We start from the raw sequence: 26,515 nt of genomic DNA on the forward strand, positions 1-26,515 counted from the left end.
CAAAACGTTGCAGCTTGAAAGAAAGCAGGGAGGAAAGGGAAGGAGGGGGAAAGGACAGGGTGGTTTATTGTAAGCACCGTGGAAGGATCTGCCCAGTTCAGGGTGGGAAAAGGAATTTCAGATGGAAGTCCTCCCCAAGGGGGTGGGGAGGGGTGATGGATGGCTTTCTAGCCTGGCATTCTAGTGCTCTCCCACCCGCACAACAAATTCCACGTAGGCCAAGCAGCAGGAAACCTGCCAAGAGAGAAAAGGAGAGGACAGGATGGGCGGGGATCACCGCATCGAAAATGCCACCCTCTGCCAGCAAAGCCTCACCCTGCACAGGGCAGGGCTGCAAGCCCACAGAGCGGTGCAGGAAGAGGAGGAAAAAGAGGGTGGTGGTGATGCTTGACCCTGCCAGAACCTGCCAAAGCATGCCAAGGGCCCACTATGGACAGAAAGCTTGCACAACTTTGCAGTAGGAAGCAGTAAAAGGGCGGCGGGGGGGAGCATAGCTAACAGCAGTTTAGGCTGTAGCAGGTGCTGGGAAGAGCTCACCTTAATTGGAGCTTGGGGAAGGCATTAATTTGTCCCCAGGTGAGAAAAAAGGCCCACAGCTCCTGCAGATTCTCAGGATCAATCAATCAATATTTGCGTGCCCATTCAAAGGAAGGTGGGTGTGAGGCTTGCCTCAGAGAAAAGCTATCCAACAGATCTGCAGTTCCATATTATTATTATTTTTTAAAAAAGATATTCAAGTGCAAGCACTCACAAACACCATATAAATAATACTAATTTATTGCACAAGTATCCCTCCTCTCCCCTTCCTTCAAGGCTGGCACTAAAGGAGACTGAAAGGTAAACTGTGCCCTAGGGCTCATAGGAGTTGTATTCCAAACCATCTGGAGGGCACCAGGCCGGCAAAGGCTGCCCATGTGATTTGATCCAGAGGTCGCTCAGATTACAACTCCTCTCAGCCCCAGCCAATTCAGCCATGGTCATGGATGATGGGAGTTGTAGTACAACAACATTGGGAAGATGTAGGAATATTTGTGTTGAGAATCCCTTAAGCAGAAAATCTCCAGACAATGGACATCAGTGGAAATGGCTTTGATGGACATGGGCAGGTAGGGCTGGCCCACCCATGAAGAATGGTGAGGCAACCACCTCAGGAGACAGGATCCACAGGGGCAGCAGATCCTGATGTCGATCTTTCTTCCCCCCTTGTTCCTGATGCAGATCTTCCATCCCCCCTTTTCCCCTGGAGTGGGACACTATTTAGAGATCTACTTCAGGTGCCAAAATGTTTTCAAATATATAAAAGGATGTCACATAGGGGAGGGAGAAAAGTTGTTTTCTGCTGCTCCAGAGAAGCGGACACGGAGCAATGGATCCAAACTACAAGAAAGAAGATTCCACCTAAACATTAGGAAGAACTTCCTGACAGTAAGAGCTGTTCGACAGTGGAATTTGCTGCCAAGGAGTGTGGTGGAGTCTCCTTCTTTGGAGGTCTTTAAGCAGAGGCTTGACAGCCATATGTCAGGAGTGCTCTGATGGTGTTTCCTGCTTGGCAGGGGGTTGGACTCAATGCCCTTGTGGTCTCTTCCATCTCTATGATTCTATGATTCTATGATTCTAATGTATTGGGCCAGCCCTGTGGGTAGGCTGTTATTCCATTCAGTAATTTAAAAGCCCAACCAGTGAAATCTCTGCACTGGCTTGTCTTTACACCAGCCTGTCCTAACCTGCACTTCAGAGGTTTTGGACAGCAACTCCCATAAACCCTGGGCACAGGCCATTTTGGCCGGGGCTGATGGGAGCTGGAGCCTAACAGCATCTGCTCTAGAATCATGCCTGCTTCATTCTGTGTCCATCAGGAGCACACACTATGAGCCCTACTAACAAATAGCAGCAACAACCTTGGCCATAGTAGTTCCGGCAATGGTGACTTCCAAGGTTGGATTGTTGCAATGCACTCTATGTGGGGCTTCCCTTGAGCTTGACCTGAAGGGTGCAGTTGGTACAGAATGCTGCAACACGAATGCTGACAGGAGTGAGGCCCTGTCTGCACATAACACATCTGCTCAGAGAGCTGCAGTGGTTGCCTATCTGCTGTTGGACTAAGTTCAAGGTGCTGCTATTACTAATGCCTTTAACACCTTGGGATTGGTTTACTTGCAGGATCGCCTTACCACTTGGCTGCTTCAATCTGCAGAACTAGCACTGTCATAGGTGCTGCATAATTCTTATTCCACACTCCAAATAAATCAATCTTACAGTGTGGCAGCACCTACACTCCCTGCCTATTGATATTAGGCCTTTGCTATATTCCTTTTGGTGCTTGCTAAAAAATATCTTTGTTTAGGCAAGGCTATCCAGACATGCAGAAGTTGCTTGTATTTCATCTCTTTTCAGCTACTGTTGATTTTAGTGATCTCTTGCATCTTTTATAATATCTTACTTTTACTAGTCTTTTTTTAAAAATTGTGGACGTTTTGTTTTTATATTATTTTGTAAACCGCTAAGAGGTTTTCTTACAATCCAGCAACATACAGTCATGGGAAAAATAAAGTGCACCCTCTTCGAATACGGTGGTTTTACATATGAAGACATAATAAGAATCATCTATTCCTTAGCAGGTCTTAAAATCAGGTAAATACAACCTCAGATGAACAACACATGACATATTACACTGTGAAATTGTTGATTTAACAGAAATAAAACCGAAATGGAAAAGCCATGTGTGAAAAACTAAGTACACCTTATGATTCAATAGCCTGTAGAACCACCTTTAGCAGCAATAACATGAAGTACCGTAATTGTTTTCTGTAGGACTTTATCCATCTCTCACATTGTTGTGGAGGAATTTTGGGCCATTCTTCTTTACAACGTTGCTTCGGTTCATTGAAATTTTCTGGCATTTATTTATGCACAGCTCTCTTAAGGTCCCAAACAGCATTTCAATTGGGTTGATGACTGGGCCATTGCAATACTTTGATTCTGTTCTTTTCTCCTTTTTTCTCGCTACAGAACCATCTACTGTAGATTAGAAAAAGAGTTGATTCAATCAAAAGAGAAAGCTCTCTTTAAAATGTATAAACTTCTGTTGTAGATTTGCTGGTGTGCTTGGGATCCTTGTCCTGTTGCATGACCCGATGTCAGCCTAGCTTCAGCTGTTGGGCAGATGGCCACACATTTGACTGTAGGATACTTTGGTATACTGAGGAGTTCATGGTAGACTCAATGACTGCAAGGTTCCCAGGTCCTGTGGCTGCAAAACAAGCCCAAATAATCACCCCTCCACCGTGCTTGACAGTTGGTATGAGGTGCTTGTGCTGATATGCTGTGTTTGGTTTTTGCTAAACATGGCTCTGTGCAATATAGCCAAACATCTCCACTTTGGTCTCATCTGTCCAAAGGACGTTGTTCCAGAAGTCTTGTGGTTTGCTCAGATGCAACTTTGCAAACGAAAGCCATGCTGCCATATTATTTTTAGAGAGACGAGGCTTTCTCCTGGAAACCCTTCCAAACAAACCATACTTGTTCTGTCTTTTTCTAACTGCACTGTCATGAACTTTAACATTTAACATGCTAACTGAGACCTGTAGAGCCTGAGATGTAACTCTTGGGTTTTTGGCAATTTCTCTGAGCATTGCAGGGTCTGAGGTGAATTTGCTGCGAAGTCCACTCCTGGAAAGATTGGCAACTGTCTTTAACATTTTCCAATTTTGAATAATCTTTCTCATTGTAGAATGATGGACTTAAAACTGGTTGAAGATGCCCTTAGAACTCTTCCCAATTTCACTGGCAGCAGCAGTTGCTTCTCTAAGAGCATTGTATCGTCTTTGCTTTTATAGAAGTGGGCACACTTGCTGATGATCAATTAAGCAAGGGCATTTTATTAGCAGTCCTTGCCTGCTACTTAGCCTCTTAATTCGTATGGAAGCAGTAAGGGTGTACTTAGTTTTTCGCACATGTTTTCTCCATCTTGGCTTTATTTCTGTTTAATAAATCATGACACGATGTAATATGTCATGTGTTGTTGTTCATCAGAGGTTGCATTTTCCTGATTTTAAAACCTGCTAGGGAAAGATGATTGCTATTATGTCCTGATATGTAAAACCACAGAATTCAAAGAGGGTGCACTTTCTTTTTCCCCTGACTGTATACATGTCGTTAAATAAAATAAATAAACAAAACTGCAACACTGCTGCTATTAACAAATTCATCAACCCAGGTAAACAAATAATTCTGAGGCCGGATTATAAGAGAGGTGTTCCCAGTTGGTAAGTCTGGGCACCGCTCTGCTCTCTTCCAAAGCATCTCTTTGGCTCAAGCTGTGGAGCTCAACAAACTGCAACTTGAGACCCAGCTGTGGAAAAGACACATCATGTTGCTCCACCAGTTGCTCACTCCCTGTGCCTGGTCAGAATCCTATACTCACAACATCCAAAACAGTTCCCATCAAAAAATTTAAGTTCATCAGACAAACTTTGTCACGGTTGGCAGAGGGTGACTCAAAGCTGATGAGAAGCAGAGACTGAAATTTACATGGCCTCTTTGTAGCCATGCCAGTCCTTCAAGAAGCTTGCAGCAAGGGCCATAGCTGAATGGTAGAGCATCTGCTTTTTATGCAGAATGTCCCAGGTTCAAACCCCAGAAGCACCAGATCTCACGAAACTCAAGATGCTCGCCATTCTACAATGCACCCAAATGTTTTGTTTCCTGGGAAACTCTGTTAGAAAACCACTGTTTCAACCTCTGCAGCAGTTACCTGCAGGCATTTGGATATTTTCCCACACTGTTTTTCTTTGAAAGTTGTTATGTTTTATTATTATTATTACCCCTGTTTATATTAATTTTGAACTGCATTTGGGGGGGAAAGGGGAAAAAACTGGGCAGGGACACTTATGTGAGAGGGGGGAGGAAGAAATAAAACAGGTTTATTTAAAATATAAACATGTTGTGAATATATATATTCACACAGCACATAGATCCGCTATGGAATTTGCTCCTGCCTGAGGTGGTAATGGCCACCATCTTAAATGCCTTTAAAAGAGAATTAGAAAAATTTGTGGAGGATAAGGCTATCCATGACTACTGGCCATTATGGCTATGCTCTGCCTCCTATGTTGGAGAAACCTTTCCTTTGCTGGGGATCCTGAGTGAGGAGAGCATTGTTCCACACAGATCCTGCTTTCAGGCTTCCTACTGGGGCATCTGGTTGGCCCTGGGAGAACAGGATGATGGACTAGATGGGCCATAAGGCATTCACACACACACACACACACACACACACACACACACACACACACACACAGTTTCCCACAATGCTCTTCCATACTTGTTTCTTCTTGCCTCTGCTGGAATAAAACAGTTGATACTGCAAGAAAGAAGATCTTGACTGAATATGTCAAGAGCAACTTCGTAGAGGTAAAAAGGCAGTTTAGCAGTTAAACCTCTGAAGGTGGAGCACTCTCCTTTCCTAGACGAGGTTAAGTAAGAAGATAGGTAAAGGGACCCCTGACCATTAGGTCCAGTCGTTGTCGACTCTGGGGTTGCGGCGCTCCTCTCGCTTTATTGGCTGAGGGAGCCGGCGTACAGCTTCCGGGTCATGTGGCCAGTGTGACCAAGCCACTTCTGGCGAATCAGAGCAGCACAGGGAAACGCCGTTTACCTTCCCGCCGGAGTGGTACCTATTTATCTACTTGCACTTTGACGTGCTTTCGAACTGCTAGGTTGGCAGGAGCAGGGACCGAGCAACAGGAGCTCACCCCGTCGCAGGAATTCGAACCGCCGACCTTCTGATCAGCAAGTCCTAGGCTCTGTGGTTTAACCCACAGCGCCACCCACATCCCTAAGTAGAAGATACATGGCCATTAATTAGTCAGTCATGCTGCAGTTGACGAAGTCCTACTATGTTCAGAGTGATGGAAAAGGATCTCTGCACTGGGTGCCAATCTGTTACCAGGCCAAGTTCAAGGTGTTCCTATTGGTATTTAAAGCACTTAATGGCTTGGGACAAGTTTACTTGCCCCATATGAGCCCACTTGACTGCTTCAGTCCATGAAACTATTACAGGTGCCACATTAATACTTGTGGACCCTTACACTTCGGAACTCCCTGCCTATTGACATTTGGCAGACACCTTCACTGTACTCTTTTGGAAACCACTTAAAACATTTCTTCTTCTTCAGGGAAGCCAATCCAGACACAAAAATGTTAATACGTTTGAATATCTTTTACTGTTAATTTTAATTATTGTCAATGGTGTTTTGTTTTGTTTTTATTATTTATTATTAAATCTGTATTTATATTTCTTGTAAACTGCTTAGAGATTTTACTACAGTCAAATGTCTTACAGACGTTGTTAAACAAATAAATAATCCTCAGGGAACCTGCGTAAAGAGATTCAGCAAGCACCTTCTGTTTTAACCTTTAAACGCTTGCTGGAATCTTTTCTATGCCCATATTTCATTAGTTCTGGAAGCGGCATTTACACCATAGGCAGGCTCAAACATACAATGTCAAGTGAAACCATGGGGGAAATGGAATAGGCTGTTGTGTGAATGCAGCCTCTGCTGTCCACCGAGAGGCTAAACAGGCAGTTTCTGACTGACTTACCATTGTTGCAGTGGCGCACACAGTCCTGGAAAACGGCTCGCCACTTCTCATGCTCCTTCCCGGTCATCACGCAGAAGTAGTAGTGCCGGGCGTAAGGGTGCCATAGGATGAGAGGGAACTCTGTGGGGCATTTGAAGACAGAGGTGTTGCCCGATTTGGGTGCAGAACCTGGGGGACAAAAAAACATGAAGAGACAGATGTGACAGTGGCAGAGCTAGGAAGAAACCACTTTCAAAGCTTGGCACACATCATGTGATTTATTCCTGACTGGAAAAACACACACAGTCAGAGAGGCCAGCAGACGAGGGCATTTGCGCTTATGTGATGTGGGATTTACACATCTGGCTAGTCGGTTGAGAGAATAGGATGTTGGATTTGATAGGAAGATCTCTGTCGCTACTCTGCATCGTTCCCCATGCTGAATCTTGCCTCCTTCCCAAATGGGTAATTCAGTCACTGCCTAAACACAAGGAATATCTGGCCTCAAAGAAGACTGCCCATTGCACCTTTGCACATTGCCACTCCCTGCCAGGAAGCCAGGGCACAGCAAAAACTCACACAGGGAAGTGGAGTCACCAGCAGCTGGGAAAGCCCATTGTTCTCTCCAGTCCTGCCTGATACACAGACTGTGCAAATTCCCTCCTCATGCAGAGAGATAGCAACTAGCAAGAACTACCTTAACTTTCAGGAGAGCTTACCCATCACATGCCCATGTGTTGCCTCTGTGGGACAGCACTGCTTAGATTGGAGATTCAGCCAGATCACACAGAGAATTGCCCCCCCCCCCCCAGTGCTGGCAACACATACTTTGCTCTTCCCCAAACTGGTGCCCTCCAGATGTTGTTGGACCCGGTGACTGCCATTGGTCCCAGCCAGAATGGCCAGTGATGATGGGAGTTGTACTCCAGCAACATCTGGGAGGGCCACAAGTTTCGCCATCCTCCTCCTTACAAGGTCACTGTCAGAACTGCAACACCAATCACTTTGGGACCCTTGAAAGTGCTATACCATTGCTGGGAAATTTCAAACCTGGGGGCCGAACGTGGCTCTCCATGCCTTTTTAGCTGACTCTTGGAACCCTCCCCAAGCCACACCCCTCTCCACAGGCCACACCCACACAGGCCCTGTTTCACACTCCAAGTATTTTTGCCTAGCTGAAATGTGCTCTTGAATTCTGATAATGCCTCTTTTTTGTCTGTGCGGAGGGTAGAGAGGGGAGTGTGTAGAAACCACAAAGGAAAAATGAAGTTTGTTGCTGCACCCACCACTGACATGTGGCCCTCAGAAGCTTGTCCAGTAGGGAATGCAGCACTCGGGTGCAAAAAAGCTTCCTTGCCCCTGCACTATGCAAAAGTGCAGTAGTAATTATTGCCACTGAAGCGCGGTGCAAAGAAACAACAAAAGAAAATCCATTTAAAAGAATTGGCATATTTTAATCCACCCTACCCATTCAAGCAGTAGGTCAGAAGCCATGCTTGGATTTAGTAGCTTGAACAGGAGTCTTAGCAAGAGGCAGCAGACTAAATAACTAGATAAATGTTTCTACTGCAAGGCGCAGATTTGTCTAGATTTGTCTGCCACATGCTGCTGAGGCCAGGCAAACGTGCAGCCCACCTGCCACTTCTGGATTTGATTGCAGATGGCAAGCTCCCTGGAGGCCAGGCAAAGGAAATGGGAACATCTGGGAGGCAGGGATTGGGGGAAGGACCATAGCTAATGTGCTGGATCAGTGCATGGTCACAAGGATGGACTGGAGCTGGAGCTTAATAGAGACGACTTGGGGAGCAGGTTTCTCGTCTTGTGGGTGCTCCTGGACCCACTGCCACCACTTGAGGCACAGATGGCCACGCTGACACAGAGTGCCTTCTGTCAAATCAGACTAGTGGCCCGGCTACAACTCTATTTGGATATAAATAACTTAGCTGCTATGATTTATATTCTAGAAACCTCAGGAATGGACTACTGCCATGCTCTTTACATAGGGTTGCCTCTGAAAACAGTGCAGAAGCGTCAAATTAGTGCAGCAGCCCAGCTGCTGACAGGTTCAAGGCAAACAGAACATATAGCACAATCTAGGTTAACAGTTACACAGTCCAATTCATAGTGCTTGGTTGTCTTTTTTTTTTGTTTTAAAAAAAATGCATAAATAGCGTTTTTATTGGCTTTCCAAAATGCAGAAATAGATTTTTTTAAAAAAGTTAGATTTATTTATTTGTAAGTTAGAGGCTTACATATATTGAGAAGGCACAAAGTGCTGGTTTTGACCTATAAAGCTTTATAGATCAGGATCCCAATATATTCTAGAATGCCTCTCAAAAGGGGAACATACCCATACCATTACATCGTCACCTGAGGCCCTACCCTGGGTCTCTTCTTTGAGTGAGGCTCAGAGGGTAGTAACAAAGGAGAAGGCAGCCTTCCCCTGTGGCTCTCTTGAGGGAGGTCTGCCTCGCCAGGTAAAAAGCTCACCTTCCCACCCCCAGGCATCTGACAGACTTTGATGATGTTTTTGCTGCCAAAGCTTTCCACAGTTTTCTAGTGGATAAAGTTTTGTTTTTAAATGAATAGTATGTGTTTTCGTATGACTATGAATGTTATGGTATATTTATGTTTTTTAAGTGGGTTTAAACCACTTTGATAGGGATGCGGGTGGCGGTGTGGTGTAAACCACTGAGCCTTGCCAAGTGGAAGGTTGGTGGTTTGAATCCCCGTGACGGGGTGAGCTCCTGTTGCTCGGTCCCAGCTCCTGCCAACCTATTAGTTCAAAAGCACGTCAAAGTGCAAGTAGATAAATAGGTACCGCTCTGGCGGGAAGCTAAACGGCGTTTCCGTGTGCTAGTAGATAAATAGATACCGCTCCGGCGGGAAGCTAAACGACGTTTCCGTGCGCTGCTCTGGTTCGCCAGAAGTGGCTTAGTCATGTTGTCCACATGACCCGGAAGCTGTACGCCGGCTCCCTCGGCCAATAAAGCGAGATGAGCACCGCAACCCCAGACTCGTTCATGATTGGACTTAACTGTCAGGGGTCCCTTTACCTTTAAACCACTTTGATACATCTGCACAATGAGCAAATAATGAGTTGAAATGAATAAATTATTAATAATAATAATATAAACTCAGTGGCAGAGCACCTGCCTTGCACACAGAAGCTCCCAGGCTGAATCTTCAGTGGCTCCCAGTAGGGCTGGGACAGAATCCCTGACTGAATTCTGGAGTACTGCAGCCAGTCAATGTACATAATAACACTGAACAAGCCCTCCAGGCCTGTCCCCAGGCCACACCTCTCTCCTCAAGCCACACCTCTCACCAGCCCTGCTTCATACCCTCCTGGAGTGTTTTTTGCCTGGCTGGAATGTGTCCTTCAACCCTGATGATGCCTCTTGCTTGCCTGGATGGAGGGCAGAGAGGAGTGTGCTGAGTGTTTGCAGAAATTAGCCTAACTGTACAAATGCAACATTTACTGTGCATTATTGCTCCTCTCACTTCTGATTCTGACCCACAGCACTAGGGGCATGTGCCCCACAGAAGGTTGCCCAGAAGCACATGCAGCTCTCGGGATGAAAACGGGATGACCAATGTTTTACGCAGATCTAAATAAAAATCCACAGATCAACAAAACCCTGCAACCATCATAAATCTCCTATGATGTTCGCACCAATCCTTGATTTCCCTCTGCACACTTTCACCTCATTGGCCGGTGGTCCAACTGAATAGCCTCAGCTGTTTCCTGAAGAGGTGACCTCGTCATCCCAAGTGGGAACCTGCCAGGCCCTGGGCAGCCAGCCTTTCTCCAAACAAATGTCTTTTCAGGCTTCTTGAAGGTCCTGCTTGGAAACGGACACCCCTCCTTGCACCCCACCCACCAACCACACTCCCTGACTGCGGTGGTTTTGCAAGCCAGCCGCACACAGCTTGTGTCAAAGCCTGGCAATTCACACAAGGGCCAGGCAGCAGGTTTGCTTTCCCTTGTGAGCTGAGGCACTAGCACACCTCCCCTCCCCACCCCCACTCAAAACAAGAAGAGGACAGACGGCAGGCTGGAGACATTATACAGTACAATACAATACAGTTATCGTGTCCAATGTAACGTTAATGACATTTCAGTCATGATCAAGACGCTGCATGCTGGGCATCTCTGGTCTACCTATTAAAATAAGGATTTAAGAAGAGCGTTGCTGGATCAGGCCAGTGGTCCATCTAGTCCAGCATCCTGTTCTCACAGTGGCCAACCAGAGGCCCGTGGGAAACCTGAATGGAACAGCAGCTCTTCCCACTTGTGACTCCCAGGACTGGTATGCAGAGGCACCCTGCCTCCAGCAGCAGAGGGAAAATGCATCCACTGTGGCTAATAGCCACTAATAGCTTTGTTCTCCATTAACAGATTAGCTGAGGCTCCCCGGATACTTCCTATATCCAAATGAGGTGTATTATGTAGCCACATCATATTCTAGATCAAATAGTCCAGACTGTGCCACTTCACAGTCTCATTTCAAAACAGAGGCAGATGAAAGCATGGATGATTATTGGGAACAGTAAGCAACTTGCTCCCAATAATCAAAAGGGCCTTAGTAATCGCAATTAAAACAAGAAGCTGGCCAGCCATTAGAGCTTTGGAATTTGCCTGCAGCTTGAAGGATCAACACTCTCATCCAGAACTGAGGCCCCGTTTAGGACAGGGAACCCATATACCAGGAGTGGGGAACTTCATTCAGCCCGAGGGCCACATTTCCTTCTGGGCAACCTCCTGGGGGCCAGTAGTAGGCAGAACCAGAGGCAAAAATGGATGGAACGAAGAATGTAGATTTTAGCTTTGAGCAGTAGGGCAACGTCAACAAACACTCCCCTCCTGTTAGGATATAGTTCCATTCCACCTTAAAAGGGTACAGGCATGACGTTTGTGTATCACATGCCTGTTTACTTCCAGCACTGTCTGCTGGGAACTTCCGTTGTATGTTGCTTTTGCTATACTGCTGTTTTGCCGGAGTCAAAGGGATGCAGACATGTTTTCCTTTGTCCCTGAACTATGCTGAATAAATGCTGTAAATAATGCTTACATCTGCCTCTGTCCACCTCATCTGCTGTGTGATGATTTACACACTCAGCTTACAGAGCATGCACGGGTCTCTATCTGAGGCTCGTGTCACTGACTGATGCTGTTCCACAGGAGACCGATGATCGTCCGGAGCCAGCTGGGGGCCTGCCTGATGCCCCCATCTCCCCGGCATCCTCCATCCAGGCAAGCAAGAGGCATCATCAGAGTTCAAGAACATATTCCAGCCAAGCAAAAACTCTCAAGTGCACAGGGTCAGTGAAAAGTGTGGCTTACCGGGGGGGGGGAGTTCCAAGGGTCAGGAATATTGGCCTGGAGGGCCACTGTCACTGCCTGGGACACACCTCAATGGCACAACATCCACCTTCTGTGAAGCTGGCCCCAGGTCTCCGGGCAGCGCTGGGAAAGTTCTGTGTCAAAAACCTGGAGAGCCACTGCCAGTCAGTGCAGACAGTACTGATCTAGATGGGCATGCTCATCACCCCTGCTATGCTCCTCTGAGCCCTAAGACAATGGAGCCATCTGGCACCGAGAAAGTGAAGTATGGGCAGTAGGACTCACCTGGCAAATTGCTATTGACCAGGTCCAGGTATTGCTCCAAGGAGGTGAGGATCTTGTAGCCAGCACTGTTGATGAGAATCCGGGGCTGGAGACCTCTCTCATAGGCCTGCACAAGGAGGAGAACAGACACATACCAGGAATGTCCCAAAGGCAAATTAGATCTGCTGGGCCACTCAAGGTTCTGGACCTTTGCTCCAGCAAAATCTAGGCCCTGCTAATCTTTCAATAAAGTCATGTTTACACCCTGTCTTTCTGCAATTAACTTAGCAGATCAGTCAAGGATCCATCTCAGGCTGTATAAGACCCCTCACTTACCTGCCATTACTTTCTCAACACATGAGGAACGCAATATGACTAAAATTCAGTTTTAATGGAAGACTCCAAACAGGAAGAAAAGTCCCCAAAATTGCCATCAAAACTAGATGAGCTCAGTCAGAACTGGTCTGTAATATTGTGGGCTATACTCAAAAGGTAGTCTGCATGCATGGATACCGCTCCCCACCCCCCAGCCCCTGATGCTGCCTTGATCACCCTATACTGGATTTGATGTTTATGATCTGCAGACCAAATAAAGTGAAAATGACTGAACTCAATATGGCGCAGTATTGTCTACGCTAACTGGCAGCAGCCCCCTAAGATTTCAGACAGGGAGTCTCTCCCAACCCTACCTGGAGATGCCGGGGATTGTATCCGGAACTTCTTGCATGCAAGGCAGATGCTCTACTGCTGAATTACTGAATTATAATGTCTGGGGTCTGGTGTTAGCTGGCTTATACTGACACAAGACCAGCTCAGTACTGTATACATTGAATACCAATGGTTCTCTAGGGTTTCAGGCAGGGGTTCTCTCCTAGCCCTCCCTGGTGATTGAACCAGGGACCATTTGTGCAAATCAGGTGCTCTACAACTGAGCTATGTGCCTTCACTAAAAAGCAGTCAGCCAGGTCAAGTGAGAGTGTGCACAAATTGTACTCCTGGAGAAGTTTGCTTTGCAGCTCAGAGAGCTGCTACTCCTGTGTAGGAGGGCCTCCTTGAGCAGCCATCCCCAGTGATCACCTCAAAACACAAGAGATCTCAAGAAGGTGCTCAAGACCCTACCTATAAAGCTGCCAGCGGGACAAGCGCGCCTCTGCTCAAATACCACCCACCAGCAAGCACAATGCATGCTTTGTTAACCCAAGTGAGGGGCCTCACCAGTTTGTTCTCATACAGCACCAGCCCATAATTATGGGGCACGACACAGAAACGGTTCCTCCACTTCTTGTTTTCTTCCATGTACTGGAACAGATTCCCCGAGAAGATGGTACGTGGCTCCAGTGGAACCTAGAGAGGTGGGTGTGGGGGGGGGCGAGAGAGAGAGAGAGAAAAGCAAAATACAGTGAACCTGGAAAGAAGGTGCAGCAATGAGACTTCAGGACACATTTCTGCAAAACACTCACCCCCCTGACTTGCATGCCAGCTGACAACAGTACTGTAACAAATTCCGTCTTTAACAACCCTCCTAGTTGCCTAACTCCTCCTCCTCCTCTTCTTCTTCTTCCTCCTCCTCCTCCTTGCCGATCACTCATAGCCGAGTAAGATTGCCTTCCATAAACACGGTTTTAAGAATGAGTCCATACGTGGCGGCTAATTCTGGACTCACATGTCCTTCCACAGTGGGAACACTGGTTCCCAGGTGGGAGCTGGTCACGGTGTGGATTTGCCAAGCATGCCTTCCTCTTAGCACATTTCTCCCTTGCATCCTGAGTTCCAGTGTCTTCAAAGACCATGACACCTTTGGTAAAGGCTGTTCTCCAACTGGAGCGCTGGCAGGCCAGTGCTTCCCAGTTGTCGATGTTTATACAAATTTTTTTTAGATTTGCCTTGAGACAGTCTTTAAACCTCTTTTGTTGACCACCAGCATTACGCTTTCCATTTTTAAAGTTCGGAATAGGGTAGTTGCTTTGGAAGATGATCATCAGGCATCTGCACAACATGACCACTCCAACGAAGTTGCTGTTGAAGAATCATTGCTTCGACACTGGTGATCTTTGGTTCATCCAGTACACTGATATTAGTTTGCCTGTCTTCCAAAGTGATGTGCAAGATTTTTCGGAGACACTGTTGATGGAATCTTTTGAGAAGTTGGAGATGGCGTTTGTAAGTGGTCCATGTTTCACAAGCATACAGTAAGGTTGGTAGTACAATACCTTTGTAAACAAGCATTTTGGTTTCCCCGCCTAACTATGGTATCAGGAACTCCTTGAAGGAGGGAGAATACCCTGGTGGAGGAGAAGTGATCTATTCATTCCTTCTTTGCCAGAGCACATTTCCATGCTAGATGCAGCAGAAGGTTTTTCCCTTTAAACCCTCCGCAAAACTTTAAAATACTGAAATCAAGGTAGGTAGCATATAGAAGAACACCTACCCATAATGCTAGAAAACACAACTGCCCAACAAAATTGGGACAGAGATGGCAAAGCACTCCTTCATGCCATGTTTAATTCCCTTGTAGAAATCACTTTCCCAAGATTTTTGCTGCTGCTTTAGATGACTTTGAGAGAGTGGATGACAGGAGGGCAGGTCTGTCAGTGGCTATTAACCTAAATGATAAAACAGAACCCCCATATTCGGAAGAAGTAGACCTCCCAAATGCCAGTTTACTGGAGAACACCACTGGGGAGGGTGCTTCCAACACTTGAAACAGGCCAAGTAATCATTATGCTAGGATACAGTGGTACCTCAGGTTAAGTACTTAATTCATTCTGGAGGTCCGTTCTTAACCTGAAACTGTTCTTAACCTGAAGCACCACTTTAGCTAATGGGGCCTCCTGCTGCTGCCGCGCCGCAGGAGCATGATTTCTGTTATCATCCTGAAGCAAAGTGCTTAACCTGAAGCACTATTTCTGGGTTGGCAGAGTCTGTAACCTGAAGCGTATGTAACCCGAGGTACCACTGCACTATCAAAATATCCAGGTGTAGTAAGTTTCACAGGTTGCCATATGGGAAGAGGTGTCATTGGCCATTCATTTCCTCAGATGATCCTGTAGTTTTGCTTTCTTTTAACATCAGAAATTAATAGTAATTCTCTTTTTCATTGAGGCAGTCTTTAGCAATCCTGAAGAATCTCACATCCCAACCTCCCCATGAGTCAGGAGCAGTCACTTCCTGTGCTGGCTTTGTTGACGAAGCAGCATAAACAGGAACAAACCCACTCATCTATTTATTTTACACACACACACACACACACACACACACAGCCATCTGTCAGAGAATTTGAGCATAAATACTAAGAGACACTTAGAAAAAAACTTTTTTTTGCAAGGTCAAGGGTGAACAGATATGGCTGCAATCCTACACATACTTTCCTAGGAATAAACCTTACTGAATACAGTTGGATTTCAACTCTTGATTAAACATGCAAAGGGTCCAGCTGCACTTCATCATTAAATTATTTGAATTTGATCCCTGAGGAAAGGAAGCAAACTTCCCTCTCTGCCGATAAACACAGATAGTCTGCATGTTATAAGGCCACTGTGGCTAGGATCATTTGCATGCGTTTGCAAGGAGAAGCATACCACAACGTGAGCAACCACAGCACTTCAATGCAGTAGCAGCCGGCTGGTGACCATGGTGGAGCAGAAGGCAGTGACCAACTGTGGGTGGAGCCAGAGGCAACGGCATAGAATGTGCAGCTCCCTGATTGGCTGCAACTGAGAAGGCAGGCAGCTAGGGATTGGATGGGGGCAGACAGAGGTTGATGAGGCACTGCCCCATGTGCCCTAATGGACCAGGCTCCAATGCTACGGTGAGAATGAGTCAAGGTTATGACAGGCACATGGACACACACACAAACTACCCAGTAATAAGCAGGGCACAGCCACCATCCTCCCTCCCTTGCCAAGGTCAGCCTTAACCACAGGCGAGCAACACCCAGGGGTGGTTATTAAAGCCCAAATGTTTATTTATTTCAGGTATCCTGCAATAAACAGGAGGCCACAGCAGACACAGCAAGGACACCAGTTTTTGAAAGGCACACACCCCTGGCTGCTTATGCACTTCAGAATTAAAGAGGGATCTGTTGCGCTCTAGTGACAGGACGGCGGTCATTAGCAGCTGTCCCTTACAGCTCAGGACTAGAAAGCAGGTTTGATGGAGGCAGCTAGCCAGACACAAACAGTGGAGAGATGCTCCGCTTTGCACAAGGACAGGGGATTCTGACCCCTCATTTGCTATTTTAAACCTCAGCCAGTCAGATCAAGAAACACTTCCCCGCTTTCACATATGAGAGGAAGCATTTATTCGCACAGCACATATTAAAACAATGGCATCCTCTCCCAGAAGGTGTAACGACGGCCATGAATTTGGATGGTCACCCTGTTAAATTTGGCCTCCGAGGGATGAGGGATTATGATTTGGCCACAACTAGTTCTCCAACCCCACCCCCCCACCCCGTTCTGGAGAAAAATGTGCCAGCGTTTCTGTCGCGATCTCATGCATGACTTGAAAGCAAAACTACAGGCCACATATGTGGAAAACATTTACCCACACAATGAGCAACAAGCATGGGGCAGTGTGGTGTAGTGGTTAGAGTGCTGGACTAGGACCTGGGAGACCAGGCGGGCGCAGGGCACGGAGGGTTCATGGGGCCATGCTGTGTAGCCTGCCTGCCCACCCACATAAGGGGAAGCCTGGCCGGTGACGCTGGTGAGGGGGCCGTGGGTCTAGCGGCAAGGTAATGCCAGGCTCCGGTGCCCAGAGACCTCCAGTGCAGGGGCGCCTGTCCTGTGCCCCTCTAAACCATGTACCCAGGGCTATGGCCCCTCTGGCCCTCCTCAATCTACTCCCCTGTTTCAAAGCAGTGTACACACCATTGTAAAGAACTAGCGTGTTTGTTGCAGCCAAATAAGGTCAAATAGCAGCAGCAAGTTCTTTAAAAAAGCATCAAATAAACCTGCATGTAAATTAAAAGACAGAACATAAAAGAGAAAGTAAAATGCCCTCGCAAACCATCCAAGTTAAAAGAAGCTTGAGCAAATAATAATTTTAAGAAGTCTTATTCTTGTGCCTTAGGCTGTGTACACGCCATACATTTAAAGGACATTTCACATGCGTGCGCACAGACACACACAGAATCCTTGGAACTGCAGTCTGTTAAGGGTGCCAGGAACTGTAACTGTGAGGAGAAACTACATTTCCCAGGATTTTTTATTTTTTTTAGGGGGGGGGGAAACTTAAAATGTATGCTGCATATATAGGGATTCCCCCCACTTATGGGTGGGTTACATTCCAGGCCCCCGCATGCATAAGTGAAATTGCATAAAGCGGGGAGCGCCCTCTAAAAAGCCGCTGGATGTCTATTTTCCCCTGCTCTCCAGCAATCTCTCCTGCTCGTTCTTTGTGCAGTCCAGACGATCTGCTGTTGCAGCTCTGGGGCCAGCAGGAAGCTGTAGGACATGTGGGAAAGTGGCTGCTGCGCTACCCCACACAACAGCTGTTAGGCGGTGAGGCTGAGCAGCATAAACCAAGTCCTACTGTGCCTTTGGTCTCTTTGGAGCTTCCTCCGCCCTTACTGATATCCTCTTAGGGCTCCTGGGAGGGTCTTCTCGTGAGCTACAAGGAAGCTTCAGCTCTTTCACATTTCTGAGTATGATTCTGTTTGTTTATTTATTTCCTGGCACCACGCAAATATTTGGTTGCACGCAAGTAGAATGTGCATAAATTGGGGGGGGGGGGGAGAGAGAATGCCTGTAATCAGCAAAGGTGCTAGGAGGAGTTCTGGAGCTAGGACGGGGCTACCACCAAGAAGGCTCTGGTAATGCCCACACCATACATTTAAGCCACACAGTAGCGATTCCCAGCACCCTTCCCAAACTATAATTCCCAGGATTCTTGGCGGGGAGCCATGTGCCTTAAAAGTATGGCGTGGATCTGAGCTTTGGCATTTCCTAGTCCAATAAGGGTACCGTCAGGTTTCCTTCCACTCACTCCAAATTCTGCAGAAGCCTTTTAGAAAATGGTTTCCGGGTCCAGCACCTTAACCACATGCCTTGGCCAATAGCATTCCACCACCTGGTCTGGTCTGAAAAGCAGCTGGAGGCAGCTTCACTAACATGTGACCCTTAACCTTAATGAAGATGTTGGAGACCTTCCTCCTGCCAGTTCTCTACCCTCACCCAGCAGCTGGGACAGGTCACAAGACTGGAAGCCCTCCAGGTTCCCTCAGGATCAAAGGCTCAAGGCAGACAGCACAGCAAGTATCCTGTTTTGCATCTGAGCTTGTCTTGCCTCTAGGCAGACAGAGAAAGTTGCAATTAAGCACTTAAGGGTGTTTATATGTCTTGAAAAGGATGGAGGATCAGCTGGAAAGAAACATCACTGCCTTGTTTGGACAGCAGAAGAGACAAGAGGTGGAAATGGGCATAGGGCCTTCTTGGCAGTGGCACCCTCCCTGTGGAATGCCCTCCCATCAGATGTCGGGGAGATAAAGAATTACGCAACTTTTAGAAAAAGTCAGGGAAGTTTTTGTTTTTATTTAATTTTTAATTTTATTTATAGGTTTTCAGTTATACACTCATATCATTTTATATTCTTGTACAATAATTCTTTTGGACTTCCCACCCAGCATTCCATGACAGTTATTTGTATATCTTAGGTAAAGGTAAAGGGACCCCTGACCGTTAGGTCCAGTCATGGTTGACTCTGGGGTTGCGGCACTCATCTCGCTTTATTGGCCGAGGGAGCCGGCGTACAGCTTCCGGGTCATGTGGCCAGCATGACTAAGCCGCTTCTGGCGAACCAAAGCAGCACAAGGAAATGCTGTTTACCTTCCTGCCGGAGCGGTACCTATTTCTCTACTTGCACTTGATGTGCTTTCAAACTGCTAGGTTGACAGGAGCAGGGACCAAGCAATGGGAGCTCACCCTGTCGCAGGGATTCAAACCGCAGAAGAAGGCCTTTATATTTCCCCCAAGTCCTATCCATATTTAGTCTTTTTACTGCAACTGCTTCTACTGGTGAAATCCAACCGGGGGTCTTTCTTTCTAAAAAGAAAAGAAACCCAGCCAGATGGGCGGGGTCTAAATAAAATACTAATACTAATAATAGTTACTTGGCAAACAATGCAATCTGAACAACAATTAGTTTTGTGGCCTCCGGCTTTGATTTTGTCCGGTCTCTCTGTCACATACAAACAAAGGAAAGGGAGGGAGGTGGGGAGAAGAACTGCTGTCCCTGAATGAGAACTTAAAATGTGTTTTCACATGTAAAGCCTGCCTTGCTCTGCAGGCACATACTTCCACATGTGGTGGGATTGTCCCAAAATTCAACCCTTTTGGACAGCAGTCCTACAAGAATATGCAAAATAACTAAACAGGTATTAGAAGCTACCCCATCGCTGGCCGTATTGAAAATTTTCCAAGACAATAACGCTCACTCACGCTATAAAGAGCTTATAACCCACCTACTCTCAGCAGCCAGAAGCATCATAGCTAGACACTGAAGATACCTGTGAGAAGTGAACATGGACCACTGGTACCAAACTGTATGGGAAACAGCCTTACTAGAAAAGCTAACCAACAGACTAAAACTGACATGGGGACAAATAAAAGAGGACACCTTATCCCTGGCGTGGCTCCCCTTTATTACACACACAGCCCAACAAGAGAGCAAGAACACACCAACAGCATACAAATCAATATGGCAACCCCTCCCCTGCCTCAAACAAATCTCACTGCAGTCAACTAAAGGCAGCCAACCATACCATGCCCTACCAACCTCTCTCACTTCCAATGAAAGCTAATAAATGAATAGAAAGAGAACCTACCCAACTGATGCTGACAAAAACCTCACACATACACTAAGTAAAAGAACATATGTTTACCACCACTCCCTCCCCCCTCTTTTCTCCCCCAACCTTAAACTATGTGCAAAATTAACATCACACATGGAATGAAACTGATCTGTAGAAAAGACTCTACAACCTGAAAATAGAGGCAATGCATGCATTTTGTAAACTCAATAAAATCTTTAATAAAAACATTATTTAAAAAAAGTTTGCCTTGCTAGTCACTTGTCCATCGTGTTTGGGGTTAACAGGGAAATGTAATGAAAAGTGTGGGATGAATGAATGATTGACAGGAAGATGTATAGACATGCCCCACAAACAAATAAGAAAGAATGCTCAAGAAAGACCGAACATAGCCCTCAATGCACAAAGCCTTAATGGTCACTCAAGAACGGTTAGATCAGATCTGGGGTCTGGCTGGTTCAGCCCCATCATTTACAGAACTGTTGAGTGAACTGTGTTTCCATCCACTCCGTCTTTTTGTAAACTTTGAGGGTTGTTGTTGTTGTTGTTATTTATAATCAAGCACTGTATAAATTTTATGAAACGAAAACAACAACATATCCCTTCAAACTACACTCCAAAGTTAAGGGGACGACTGAATATGCCTAGTGAATGTCAAGACAATGCAAAGGAAGCACATCTTCACGCAGCTCAGATTTAAAATACAAAACTCGCTTCCATACAAGGCAGTGATGTACAGTGGCACCTCTGGATGTGAACGGGATCCGTTCTGCAGCCCTGTTTGCATCCTGAAGCGAACACAACCCACGTCTGCGTGTGCCGCGATTCGCCTCTTCCGCACATGATATCATTTTGAGCGTCTGCGCATGCGCGTGACGTCATTTTGAGTATCTGTGCATGCGCAAGCAGTGAAAACCGGAAGTAATGTGTTCCGTTACTTCCAGGTCGCCGCGAAGCGTAACCTGAAAATGCTCAACCTGAAGCATATTTAACCCGAGGTATGACTGTATAGCTTTAAGAGAGGATTGCACAAATTCATGGAGAACAAGGCTATTGGTATGGCTACTAGACACTGCACTGACAATTTTGTGGGTGCCTGGGCACCCACCACCCTGCAGAGACAGTGCCAGCCATGATGGAGATACTGTCTCCATGGTCAGAGGCAGCCATGCTTCTGAATACCAGTTGCTCCAACAGGAGAGGAGAGTGCTCTTGTGTTCAGCTTACAGAGAACCCAGTCTGAAACCTTGGACAGCTGCTGCCAGTCAGTGTAGTGTAGACAATGCTGACCTAGAAGGGCCAACAATCTGAGTAAGTACAGCTTCCTATGTTCCTACAGTATGACTAAGATTTGATTGAAGCTTTTAGGGTGCTTGCTCAATGGTAGAGCACCTTTTCATTCATTCAGCCTTTATTGGCACAATTTAGACAACAGAATCACAAAAGAGAGGGAGAGGAAAAAAAACACCTATCCATAAAGCACTGGTAATCCAGTCATATTAAACACATAAAACATATAAAAGACTCAGTAGCCACCATTAAGTTTTAAATTTTACTTTAAAAATCTTGGCTAAATATCCTGAAACAATCTCAGTAGTTTCGGGTATATCATCCCTCAACAGATACTGGATTACAGGTTTTTAAACTTCAAGGGAGCCACAAGTAGGTCTCTCTGAAGAATATCGAAGAGAAGGCAGTCCAAAATTATACGGTATATTGTATCCAGTGTACTCTTACCCAGTGGCATATCAACCTCCAACAGCGTCTGGAGCAGACCTAAGCTTTTTTTAGGGCAGTCGCCAAATTTCCATAGCTGCCGATTTCTACCACCCCTTGCAGCACCCTATAGACCCCCGTGCTACTTTGCATGTAGAAGGTCCCAGCTTCAATACCCAGCACTGCCAGGTAAGTCTGAAAGAGGTACTGTCCTAAAGCCTGGAGAGCTGCTGCCAATCAGTGTGGTCATTATTGAGCTAGACAGAGCAATGGCCTGACTCAGTATAAAGTGGTACCTTGGGTTACAGACACTTCAGGTTACAGACTCTGCTAACCCAGAAATAGTACCTTGGGTTAAGAACTTTGCTTCAGGGTGAGAACAGAAATCTCTCGGCGGTGGCGCGGTAGCAGCGGGAGGCTCCATTAGCTAAAGTGGTGCATGCTCTAGTTATCTCCCGCTTGGACTACTGCAATGCGCTCTACGTGGGGCTACCTTTGAAGGTGACTCGGAAACTGCAATTAATCCAGAATGCGGCAGCTAGACTGGTGACTGGGAGTGGCTGCTGAAACCATATAACACCGGTCCTGAAAGATCTTTATTGGCTCCCAGTACGTTTCCGAGCACAATGCAAAGTGTTGGTGCTGACCTTTAAAGCCCTAAACGGCCTCGGTCCTGTATACCTGAAGGAGTGTCTCCACCCCCATCATCCAGCGCTGAGTTCCAGCGCTGAGGTGAGGTTACAGAGCACCAGGCAGAGGGCCTTCTTGGTAGTGGCACCTGCCCTGTGGAACACCCTCCCTGCAGATGTCAAGGCAATAAACAACTATTTTACTTTTAAAAGACACCTGAAGGCGGCCCTGTTTAGGGAAGTTTTTAATGTCTGATGCTGTATTGTTTTTAATATTGAGTTGGAAGCCTCCCAGAGTGGCTGGGGAAACCCAGCTAAATGGGCGGGGTATAAATAATAAATTAAAAGGGGCGCGGGTGGCACTGTGGGTAAAACCTCAGCGTCTAGGGCTTGCCGATCGCATGGTCGGCGGTTCGAATCCCCGCGGCGGGGTGAGCTCCCGTCTTTCGATCCCAGCTCCTGCCCACCTAGCAGTTCAAAAGCACCCCTAAGTGCAAGTAGATAAATAGGTACGGCTTTACAGCGGGAAGGTAAACGGCGTTTCCGTGTGCTGCGCTGGTGCCGGCTCACCAGAGCAGCTTCGTCACGCTGGCCACGTGACCCGGAAGTGTCTCCGGACAGTGCTGGCCCCCGGCCTCTTAAGTGAGATGGGCGCACAACCCTAGAGTCGGACACGACTGGCCCGTACGAGCAGGGGTACCTTTACCTTTAAATAATAAATTATTATTAATTTTTAATTATTATAAAGTGGTACCTCAGGTTAAGAAGAACAGTTTCAGGTTAAGAATGGACCTCCAGAACGAATTAAGTTATTAACCTGAGGTACCACTGTAAAGTACATCTCCCCATGATATTTGAGTCAGGTTACTATCCCCAGCCAGCTTGTCAGTGCTGCATAGTAATTGAGTTAACTATTGTTGTAAGGAACAATTAGATGGGTGTATGCATCATTCTTTCTTTACAAAAGTCTTTTACAGGCCACCACGCAAGCCTCAAAAGGCACCCCAAGGCAGTTCTCAACATTCAAAATGAAAATTAAGGACGCGAACCATAAAATCAGAAAGTAATTAAACGGAGCCAAAGAAAAAACCCCACAACCATCCACAACTGGCTGGAATAAAAAGGTATTTAAGCTGCCCTGTCTAAAACATGCACACACATACACACTGAGCATGGGGCCAGTTGAATCTCCTCTGGGAGTGGGCTTCCATGAATGGAGTGCCACAACATAGAAGGCTCTGCTCCATGTCCCAAGCAAAGGTAGCTCTCCAGGTGTCAGGATGTGGAGCAGCACTTCTGAGAATATACGCAGTCACCAGGCAGGTTCATACAGAAGGAGACAGTCATTCAAAGTATCCCGGTCTCAAAATGTTCATGGCTTTAGGTAATGAGCAGCACCTTGAACTGGAGTGAACTGGGATCCAGTGCAAACCAAAGGAAACCAGAATGACCTGGCTGTGCTCTAGAAGGCTCCTCCCCTCCTCATCTGTCACCAGAAAGCAGCCATTCCATCAGGCTGCAGCAGAGGGAGAGAAGGGAAGGAGGGACACCCCATCAGCTCAGCTGAAATACCAGCAACTTTTGGTTCCGCCTCACCTTAAACTGTTTCCCTGTTCACTGGAATAACTCTGCTACCTAAAAAAAAATATCCCTGGGTTTCCTCCCCCACCCCTCCCTTTGTATCCCCTTTCTCCTTTCTACGCCATGTCTTTCAGAAAGTAGGCACAAAAGGTAGGGATTTCTTCTTATCAATCTATCTGAGCTTCTCTAGGACCCATTTTTGGCTGAAGAGTCTAAATCCAACAAGACTCCTTTGAACCTTATTGCAAGACCCTTTCCAGCCACCCCTCCCTGTGCCCGCTTCCTGAATACTCTACTTCCCAGCCCCCAAAGTCTGAAACAGAACCCCTCAATCTATATGTTCTCTTACAGAGCTGCCCAAATTTTGGAAGAAAACTTTCCTGCCCTGCCCTTAAAAAAAACAACAACCAACACTGTCAATGCTTATTTGAAGTGCAAGATCTCCCACCTCTTGCAAAAAAAAGGGGGGGGGGAATCTGGGATCTATTCCCAATCCTTCTCCTGCAAATCATGCTAGCTTCTCCCTGTGCACAGGCATCTATGGGAATATTCCTTAGGGTGGTGGGAGGGAAAGGAAAACACTGAAAGTGCAGACCTGGTTAGTTTCTCACCCCAAAAATAATAATAGTGCTTATCTCAGTTTCTACGATGCTAGAAACTGGCCTCTTTTTACAAAAATATAAGCTGGGAATCTGGGTATTATGGCTGGTCAGGCAGAGGAGGAATATTGCTCCTCTTGTGGGTATTAATGTCCCTGTAGAGCAGTGCTTCCCAAACTTTTTCATAAAGCCACTTCCAACCTCGGGAGGAGGTGGCGTTGCGGGCTTCATGCCCCCAACACGCACATGGGGGCTGGGTGTCAGCCCCGGTGTGATTAGGGGAATCCTCGGCCGCGTCATCCCCTGGCCAGCCAATCGGCTGGCCTAGGGGGTGTGGCCTGCCCCATTTAAGGCAGGCACGGCCGAGACTCTCCCTCTTTGGCTGCTCAGCAGCTCGGTTCCCCACCCACCCTCCCTTCAAGGTTTCTCTTTTGACCTTGCTATGGACCTCGGTTGGTCGCCGTTAAGGGGCCTGGTAGGAATTTTTTCCACTTGGCAAATTGGCACCAGCCATTTGGTTTTTCACCTACCTCGTAGCAAATCGTCACAACTTCCATAGTACTGGCGGTTAGGCATTGGTAGGGGTATTGTTATGTAGATTGACGGGGGGGAGGAAGCGCCATCACCTCCCCCAGATATTGAAGGGTAGTCCGATAAAGGATTCCGGGGGGCGTGGCCCTGTCCGAAACCAATGGAGGTGAGGGCCTAAGGCACACCCCCGAGCAGTGACCCCAGGGGAGTTCCTAGTTGATGTGCATCAGCAGGGCTCCCCCTACTGGTGGTTAACCCTTCCCGGTTTTCAAGTACACAGGCTGAAGCCAGATAGTCGTTTAGGACCAATGCCTAAGCCAATACCGCTCATCACCTGTAACCAATAAAGTTGTGGCTAATTTTAGCCCATTAACCTAAAATAATGGTGTCATGGGTCTTTATTCCTACTGGGGGGAGGCGGAAAATCGCCACGCAAACTCATCCTCAGTGCCCCCACTCTACACTAGAAAAAGCATTTTTCAGAACAGCCCACTAAAGAAGATAGCAACACGATAATATTCAAAATCGGAACAATGAATTCCACATTTATTCAAAATACCATTAAAACTGTTTACATTCATTAATTCAACAAAATTAACTTGATCCAGTGATACCAGCTTTCCCAAGCTGATAGTCACTTACACCTCCAGCACTGCTCTCTGCCACCCTTAGTGCCCCCTAATTAATTCCAATATAGGAACATAAAAAGCTGTCTTATGCAGGGCCACATCAAAGGCCCATTTAGCCCTACACGGACTGGCTTTCCAGGGTTCCTGATAGGGTTCTCTCCCAGCCTGGCACTTTCTGCATGCAAAGCAGCTGCCCTACACCACTGAGCTTCAGCCCTTCCTCGCAAACATAGGAAGTTGCCATCTACTGTCCCATATAGCTCAGTATTGCCTACACAGACTGAGAGCAGCTCTCCAGGATTTGAGGCTTTGGTGTTTCTTCTAGCCCTATCAGGAAGTGCTGGGAACTAAACCTGGGGACCCTCTATATGCAAAGCAGATGCCCTAACAACTGAGCTACACACCACTGCCCAGAATGAGCCCCTTTCACAAGCAACCCCCCCCCCCGCATCAACACCAGGCTTCCTCAACCTCGGCTCTCCAGGTTTTGAGACTACAGTTCCCATCATCCCTGACCACTGGTCCTGCTAGCTAAGGATCATGGGAGTTGTAGGCCAAAAACATCTGATGGGCCGAGGTTGAGGAAGCCTGATCTACACGTATTTCCCAGGAGGCTAACAGAAGTCACGTCAGGTAACACCATCCACATCGCCCCCCCCCCACTCAACACTCCCAGAGGCTTGTCTGTCTATCACCAGCATCTCCCCTTGATTCTCACAAAGTGCGCCAAGTACATGATGGCTCAGGTTTGTTCCATTTTTCCACCTCCTCTTCCTCTCCTGAGTGCTATTTGCAGAGGTCTCCGTGTAAAATTAAACTGAGGACAC

General features: G+C 46.8%; 2 protein-coding genes across 2 annotated transcripts in view; one reads left to right on the forward strand and one right to left on the reverse strand.

Annotated features, from left to right (window-relative positions):
• SLC31A2 (solute carrier family 31 member 2) overlaps window positions 1–26,515 on the forward strand; it is a 72,297-nt gene that overhangs the window by 36,724 nt on the left and 9,058 nt on the right. The window lies entirely within an intron of this gene.
• NIBAN2 (niban apoptosis regulator 2) overlaps window positions 1–26,515 on the reverse strand; it is a 96,024-nt gene that overhangs the window by 22,517 nt on the left and 46,992 nt on the right. Inside the window, exons 3-5 of the mRNA XM_080990883.1 lie at window positions 13,409–13,537; window positions 12,215–12,320; window positions 6,604–6,771 (exon numbers count right to left, since the gene is read on the reverse strand). Coding sequence (XP_080847009.1) covers window positions 6,604–6,771; window positions 12,215–12,320; window positions 13,409–13,537 — 403 coding nt within the window. The remainder of the gene's footprint in view (window positions 1–6,603; window positions 6,772–12,214; window positions 12,321–13,408; window positions 13,538–26,515) is intronic.

Source organism: Podarcis pityusensis (genome assembly GCF_964106645.2).
Source record: "Podarcis pityusensis genome assembly, chromosome: Z".
Classification (NCBI taxonomy): domain Eukaryota; kingdom Metazoa; phylum Chordata; class Lepidosauria; order Squamata; family Lacertidae; genus Podarcis; species Podarcis pityusensis.